Below are 8,953 nucleotides of genomic sequence, written 5' to 3'. Positions count from 1 at the left end.
CTAACCCTTCACAATCATGTGAATAATTATGTATCTACACACCCTCATTGTTATGGTAGGGGATAGTCATAATGTTATTTTGGAATAATCTCTTCTACGTCACGCGCTGCCCAATGACGTGTACCTTCTAGTATCACATGTGTCGTTCCACCTCATGCTCTCTTCTCTCCGTTGATTTAGGGTTTCAAGAAAATAACATCTTTCTTTCAACAAGTTACCTAAGCTATGTTATTATTTTTTTTTTATGTCATTTTCACTTTTCATTACATGTTTCTAGTTACATTTTATCCTTTTAAACGACACCATTATTCAATCACTTCATAATTAAATTAGCTACCTAGGGTTTAGTTAGTTCAATGTAATTAACAACTATGTATGTTAACTTTTACTTGTATATTTTAGGTTAAATAACATTTTCTAGGCCTTAAGTTCGATCATCTTCTAGCTCATAATAATAATAATAATAATAATAATAATAATAATAGATAATCATCAGAATTTATTATTTTTGACTATCAGTTAGTTATTAATATTTAAAATAAAAATAAAATATGTTGGATTATTAAATTAAAAGAATTAGACTAAAAGAATTGATTTGATGACTAATTGATAGCTAAAAATAATAATTTTTGATGGACTTTAGTATTTTTTATAATAATAATAGGTTTGCGTGCCTTTACACTAAGATAATATTATGTGAAATTATTATTATTATTATTGATATTCTATATGTGCTGTTTTTGGAAAAAAATACATGACAGGTTGGTAGGATATTCAGAGAGTTTGGAAGATTCAGTGTTTTTGTATTGTTTTATGCAATTCAGAGACTAGGGATTATGCTTTTCTTCTGCTTTCTTTTTCCATCTTTTGTTTTAGAATGGATTGCGTTTTCTTGTAAGATTTTTTTGTATTTAATTTTTTTTTTATTGAGAGATTAAGCATATACATCTTAATTATTGAAAAAAGTTAGGAAAATGAAGGGTTTTTAGTTCCAAATTTCATTATCTGATGTGGCCACAATATTGTGATTATCGACATAACTACAATGTATTCTTAGCTTATATAATTTAATCACATCAAAAACACCATAAAGGTGCAAACAATAGGCTTATTTTCCTTTAAGAGCAAATTATTACAGAAGAAGAAAGATTTACACGTACAATAAAAATGAAAATATACAAAATTCATCGCTAAAATAAAAATATACACTTTTAGCGACGGATTTAATTTGGATAGTCACTAAAATTAATTACTAATTTAAAAGACATTTTGGTAGTAACATTACAAAAATAAAAGCAGATAATATTGATTCTGAAGTTAAACAACGACAGTTTTTAACCGTTGCAAAATATATTAAATGGTAAAAAACATTTAGCAGCGGTTTTATAATATTACAATTGAATTCTTCCAAAGTAAAACTTTGATGACAGTTAATGTGAATTAATTAATTAAGTTAATTACACACATAATTAACAACAACAATAATAATAATTAATTAACTGTATATCCGACAAGATCAATTGGATGATTAATGACACACAGTTCCTCCTTTTCAGTAACTGTCTATCATCCATACCACAAAACTTCATCATGGGACCCACAAAGTTTCCCTTTCTTGCAATGGCGAAAAAGGTCCATCAACTCCGATTATGAAAACTGAAAAGTGACCAATTTTACAAGTAATCCATCATCCTATGCTAACATCCTTCTTCATTACATTCTCCTTCATTTAATTAAACTAACATAATAAATGTATTATTGTACTATGTTCTTTAATTTCTTCTTTTTCTTTTCCTTTTTCTTTTTTAATTTTTCTTTGTTTGTTTTGTCACACTCATGCGCGCACACACACAATAAATAGTACTCTCGTGAGGGCTCTATTACTTTCATGGCTAACCCTAATTAATGACCTAAAACAACTAATTATAATTAAAAATAAAAGTGATGATGACAAAATATTTATTATGAATTACGTATGAAATTTGAATTGCTTGAAATTATACTAATAATAAGGCTTAAAATACAATTATTAGAAATCATTGAAATACGTAAACCTACAAATATGAGTTAACTCTAATATATTTTTTTTATGATTAAATAATTGAATAGATCTTTATATAATTAACATGATGTATGATAAAATAGTTGAAGAATGGAGAGAGAGGGACCCAAATTGAGTCATCAACTTCCATATATACTCCCACCTTCAAAATGATCATTTAATTAGATCATACATGTTATGACAAATATCCTTTTTGTCCACATCTATATTATTATTGCCCCTATATGTGCTTGCATATCCTTCTCATCATAGAGAAAATAATAACAGATAATAATGATATTTTGATGAAGAATTACTGTTATAAAAGAAAAATGAGACTAGAGTTATTAATCAGCTATTGCCTTAAATTTTGACGATCAAGTCAGTCTGAAATTTAAAAAATACTAAAATTAAGGTTAAAAAAGATGTTGATAAAAATATGATCTTAATTTAAATATGTACAACTTTTAAATAGGTCGTTTACGCGCGTCACGCGCTGAGTCGTAAATTATGATAATGAATAAATAAATTAATAAAAAAATTATTATTTAGGGAAATTTCGTGAATTTTAGATAAGCTAGCTAACATCATATATATGGAAGAAGCTAAGAAGTGGCTCATAATTAGGTCCATATAGTAGGACCTATTATCAAAGACAAATTTGGGTGCCCCACAGCCACGAATCGTTCCAAACTGTTATTCTGTGATGGAAAATGGAACAGATGGGACTTCCATTTTCATGATTGGCATTAAATTCAAATTCTAATTCCAGCTATCACCATGAATTATTTCCCTCTGTGTTTTTCTTAGAACTGTCCATGTTCATCTGGGCTCACGAGTTTAATCAAATGAGTTATTTTAGGTATGACACATGATTCATTTTATTTAAATAGTATATATTAATTATTAAATCAAATAAAATCTTATATATATTGCTTTTCAAGAATTTTGTAGACGTTAATTTATTACTTGAATTTTTTATTTTTAAATATTCAATTTAATCCTAAAATTATATTTTGAGTTATTTCTTTTATTTTTCAATTTAGTCCATTTTCATCAATTTAAGGGGGAAAAAAAAGACTAAATTAAATTATGATATAAAATAAATGCACAAAACGTTTTTCCCTAGCTTGTTAATAAAATGCTACATGTGCTTGTCATCTGAATCTTTGGGATCTTTCATTTTATAATAATTGGAAAGCATGGGACGTATAGAATAGTTATAGTGCTTATGACTGATCTATATATTTCTATTTTATTTTATTTTATTTTTTATAATGGGGCCAATGGCTGCTCACTTCTTAACTCATGTAGGGTGGTGATCTGTGATTGGCTCACTAGCATTTTATATAGTGAAATTTTCATAGATGCTTTTAATGTAGTGTAAGAGGTGTTTATTTTAATTTTGATTCGTTCTTCCTTAGCTTGTTTATCATGTTAACTTTGTCGGTTATTGTCAATAATCATTTTATGTAATTGAAAATTTTATTTGACTTTGTCTCATGCATATATATTATTTCTTACCATCAAATGACAAGAATTAAAACGGTCTTAAAATAATTTTTTTCAAAATTTAAATTAATAAAAAATATATAATCAAATTAACAAAGATCAAACTCAAAAGTTTTAGATCTTAAAAGCTTTGATATTATGTCATAAAACGAATTCTCTTATAAAAATTTAAACTGATAAAAAATTGGAGGCAAAAAAAAATAGTATATTTCTGATAGAAACTAAATATATAAAAATTTCACAAAAAACAGTTAATTAGTAGTAATTAAGAAATTAGTAAATAATAAAGTAACCTAAATTTTTTAATAAAAGAAAAATAAAAAATAATCATTTCATATAGATAATTTGCTCTAATTAGTTGTTAGTATTCTTTTAATGACACACTAGCTACCTTCTTCACAAAACTTATATTTGACAAAGAAACAAACAAAACTTGTTTTGGTTACACAAACAAGAAATCTTTAAGTGAATCAAAGTAAGAGAAATGTTTTTCTCTAAGAGCAAATTAAAAATGTTTCTTTTATAATTTTAATAACCTAGCCAATAAAATAAGCATAGAGTCACACTTGTCCTTGATGATGTGGAGCAATTTTTTTATGCACCACAGAGAAAGATTCAACATTTAGAAATAGTTTCTCACTAAAGCACTGGAAAGAAAAAAACGAAAAACGTGATTTTGGGGGGATTTACAAGTAAATTATCTTGATTCAATGTACGCTCTATACTATAGAATTTTTTTAAAAAAATATATGTATAATAAAACATGATTAATTAATTGAAGTGCATGCGAATCTAGAGAACTAATTAGAGTAGGAAAAGTGTCGGACTATTAACAATTAGGTCCCCTTTTTTTTTATATATTTTTGAGCCAACTTTTTTAAACAAGAAGGAACCAAAGTTGATTAACGAACGTCGTTAACGAAAAGTAGACGAAAATGATTATCAAAATATAGAAACCGAAAAACACGGTTTGGTAAAAAAAAAATACTCAAATTAAAATATTAGAGAACTTTTACAATCATATATATATAATTATTCATCTATCTTTTTCTATCTGTTTAACTATTTAGAGGAGGAATTTCATAACATAGGATCAGAATTTTTATAATCTAAGGCCGCGTTTGTTTTTGAAAATAGGATAAGATAAGATATTAAAAATAAGATATAAAAGACAGAAATATAAAATTTTGTGTTCTTGTATCTTATTTGGTGATAAATTAAAATAAATTATGAAAATTTAATTTAATCTTATTTTTTTTCATTCAAAAATTTTAGGAGAAAAATATAATAATAAAAAATATAATTATAAAAAATCTGTCAGGATGAACACAAAATACACTAATTCAGTGTCCCTGGACACATTATCTCTATCCATATCTCTTCTATCAAACACGATTTTGTATTTCTATATTTCTATCTCAATGTCCTGTCTCTGTCTCTGTAGATAAACGTAATCTAAAAGTCTAGAATTCAATTCTTATTAACCACAAAAGAAAATAAAACAAACATCGATATAAAAAATTACACAAACTCAAAAGAAGTTCTTATGTGATAGAAATATACCCAATTATTTATTAGAAATGTATAAATGTCTATAAATAATTATTATGTAGTAGTATATATTATTAATTTAATTTCATTACATTTGTGATAATAAAATTAATGATTCTATCTAATTAAACACAACGATAATTAAATTCAAAGATCACTTGTGGCGGAAGACAATGGGAGAGAAAAAGTAACTTTTTTAATAATACAAATAAAAAGGGGTCTTTTGGAGGGTTTCTATCTCTAATAATTTTTGGCTAGTTTAGGCTTTTGCATATAGGTTTCGGAAAAAATATAAATCATCAATTATTATTTATTTAGTAAATTATAATATTATTATTGTTATTATACTATTAAACAGTTATGTAAGATTTCTTGTAACTTTGGTATTTCTTGAAACTTCCTACCATGTCTAACCAGTTACACAAGCATGGCCCTGGCCTAAAAATATAATTGTATAGTTAAAGAAATTTAATTTTATATGGCAAAGTCTCTTATCTTCAAAACTATATATATAAGGCACCAACCTTTCTGCCATTATACCTTAATATTTCAAATACACAACATAGCAACTACTCTCTCAAATTTAAACCACACACCTCTTTCTCTACCATATACTAAAACTCTCTCTCTCTTTCTCTTTCTCTTTCTCAAAAAAAAAAAAAATCTTAATTAGATTTCCCTCCATATTCTTCCCTATTACAAGAAAATAAAAATATAATCATGGGTCTTAGAGATATTGGTGCTTCATTGCCACCTGGGTTTCGGTTCTATCCAAGTGATGAAGAATTAGTTCTTCACTATCTTTACAAGAAGATCACAAATGAGGAAGTTCTCAAGGGTACTTTGATGGAAATTGATTTGCACACATGTGAGCCATGGCAGCTTCCTGGTACATACTAATCTAATTATTAATTAATAGTATATATAGTAATATCAATTATAATTACCTTATTATTATTCCTTAATATATCCTTAATTAACCTTTATCCTAATGCATGATGCATGCCTCCTCTTCAATTCCTCCTCCATTTTATACACAACATTAAAGTTATAATCATAAATCATCTTTTTTTTTTTAAATTTCCCATGTTTTATTTGTTGTGGTTTTTTTGTCTTTTGCCTTTGTCTTTTTGATAGAAAATAGACATAGATATTTGGTTCACATTCAGTCACATATATATAGAGCTATAGTCTAATCTAATCTAAACCTTGTCTCCTTATATTAACATGGTGTCCATAGATCTTGAGTTTTGTTTCCTTAAACAAAAAATATGCAAAATAAATATAAGATTTAACATAAAAAGAAAAGCTAGCTAGCATGTTTAGAATAAAGTAGGAGGAAGCAGAAGAGGGAGAGAAGAGAAAGAAAACTCAAAGCAAAGGGAGAAAGAAACAAGAAGGTGAGGTGTTACTATTAAGTGTAATAATTTATTCAGTTCCTCAATGATTAGGGTAATGGCAACTTCTTCAGGAATACACGGCCAAAATAAATTAATTAATTATTATGTTCTTTATACAATTATTTTATATATAATATTCTTCCACTTGATTTATCTACTTGTGTGTATTATTATTATTGCTTTTGTCTTTAATTTGTAAAGTTTGTATGTGATTGAATTCTTTGGCTGTAAAGCGCGTCCAAAACACGTTCCCTTTTTCTTTCTAATAAAATCATTTTAAAGATTGAAATTCGATAAAGGATGTCTTTTGTCTACCTCTTGTAAAGATTCTCTGTTTTTTTTTTTAAATTTTTCCTTGCACCACTTTATTACACCACTTTAATTTTCAAGCATTCTTTTTTTTATTATTATTATTTTATTATCTTCTCTTTTAGTAAAATTCAAATTGCAAACAATAATTACTTTTTTTTGGAATTAATTATTTTTACCTATCCTCTTTCATACTTTATTTTATATACATGAGAATATATATATACACGAAATTATCTGTGTTTAGAATGAAAACAAATCTAATTTACATGCATGGCCTATATATATGTATAACATGAGGTACTTGTCATGTGCAAATATCGTCTCTATTGCATGTTTAGTTTCCACAAATACCAAAACCGTTGACACCAAACCTATTTTGCTGGTCCATATTCATGTCTCTATATATATGAATACTTGTATAGATGCACATGCACTACACATTAGAATTATTTCATTTCTTAATATATATAATTTATTTTTGGATTTTTGCCCATGATCATTATATGGCCTTATTTAAATTAATTTTAGAAGAGTTGTAGTATGTGTTGTTATATGTGTATGTAGTGTTCACTCTTCTCTTCTTATGAAAATAATATTTAGTTTTATTTATTTTACAAAAAATAATATTACTTGTAGTGTTAAATAACCTCCTAATTTTGTGATATTGATGATTATTAAGATTACCTCAACATCGTGTAATTAAGAGAAACCGGACATTTGTAATTAACAACATATAGGGCCTAGCTAGCTAGAAACTACTAACTATATATATCACAATTCTCTTTCTCTCTCTTGGGATTCAAGTCATCATTCTCACTAATGCATGTCATGCTTGTCACTTCAATTACACGCTTGTTATTATTATTATTATTATTATTATTATTATTATTATTGCATATATATATATATACACTATGCACTATTATTATGAAGTTGACAAAAGTTATTAATTCATTCTCATTTCTCATCAAGCAACAAATATTGATTGTTAAAGAGTATGCAATTATTTTACCTATATATAATATATATATTATTTCAGTAACTCTCAATTACTTTTCTCGAACATGGCTTAGTATCTAAGTGATTTTGACTAGTTAACTTTAATATATAATTTTGTTTTTACAATATATAATCAACTATAGATTGTGCCATGAAATTTATTCTTTTTAAAATAAAGAAGCACATAAATTGTTATAATACGCCTCTATCATATAAGAGTTTTTTTTTTTGGATTTGTGTAAAATTTTATGCAAGGTTTATTCTTTTTCTATTAGTTTTATACTAAAATTATTATTTTTTTGTCAAGAAAAATCGAACTCTAAATGTTTAGATTATAGAAATTTGATACCATGTCATAAAATTAATTTTTTTTCAAAAATTTAAACTAATAAAAAAATATACAAGTAATTATTTATTTTTAGTTTTTTTTTCTAATCTAAATTAACTGATTTTCAAATTTTGAAAACGGTAAAAGGGATAAAAGCAGAGAGAGAATTTTTTTTTAAAAGATCATTACAACACAATCACAAATATGTGGCAAACACATTGAAACTTCAAAAGTGCCATTGTTTAGGTCATCTTTATCTGATGGGGATTGGAAACTTGAAAATTGCAAGGTCATTGATGAACAAGATGACATACATGAAAGTGATTTCACACACAAGACCTAATTATTACTGAGATAGTGAGATGATCATAATTATATTCACATGGAAACAATTAATTCTACAATACGATAACTAATGTATAGTATCTATCAAATTATCTATATAAAGTATGTATCTTCTTGTGGAAAATATTTCTTTCTTCATCTAAATTAAATTATCTATGTATGTATGACTTCATTATATATGTGCATATTTATTTTTTATCATCAATATTTAAATTTTCATGTATAATTTACAGTCTTACACAAGAGCATCTTTTATGATTTTATTCTATATATTATACCTATCTGTCTATCTTTTTTGTATGTTAATCTTTATCATTGATTATTAAAACCTTTTCTGAATCCCCTATTTAATTTTACTGTTGAGATATTCAATCATGAAAATCACCTATGCATGACAAAATCGTATGGAATTTGCATTAAAAAAAAAAAACTCTATTAATTACCTTATGAATTGTCTTGTCGAAT

At 25.9% G+C, this 8,953-nt stretch overlaps 1 protein-coding gene across 1 annotated transcript in view; it reads left to right on the top strand.

Annotated features, from left to right (window-relative positions):
• Window positions 1–5,664: 5,664 nt before the first annotated feature.
• LOC107473671 (protein CUP-SHAPED COTYLEDON 3) overlaps window positions 5,665–8,953 on the top strand; it is a 6,253-nt gene continuing 2,964 nt past the window's right edge. The window contains exon 1 of the mRNA XM_016093256.3: window positions 5,665–5,993. Coding sequence (XP_015948742.1) covers window positions 5,825–5,993 — 169 coding nt within the window. The 5' untranslated portion in view covers window positions 5,665–5,824. The remainder of the gene's footprint in view (window positions 5,994–8,953) is intronic.

Source organism: Arachis duranensis, chromosome 2 (assembly GCF_000817695.3).
Source record: "Arachis duranensis cultivar V14167 chromosome 2, aradu.V14167.gnm2.J7QH, whole genome shotgun sequence".
Classification (NCBI taxonomy): Eukaryota; Viridiplantae; Streptophyta; class Magnoliopsida; order Fabales; family Fabaceae; genus Arachis; species Arachis duranensis.
The sequence above is the reverse complement of the archived record's forward strand: the minus strand, read 5'-3'. Positions and strand labels throughout refer to the sequence as shown.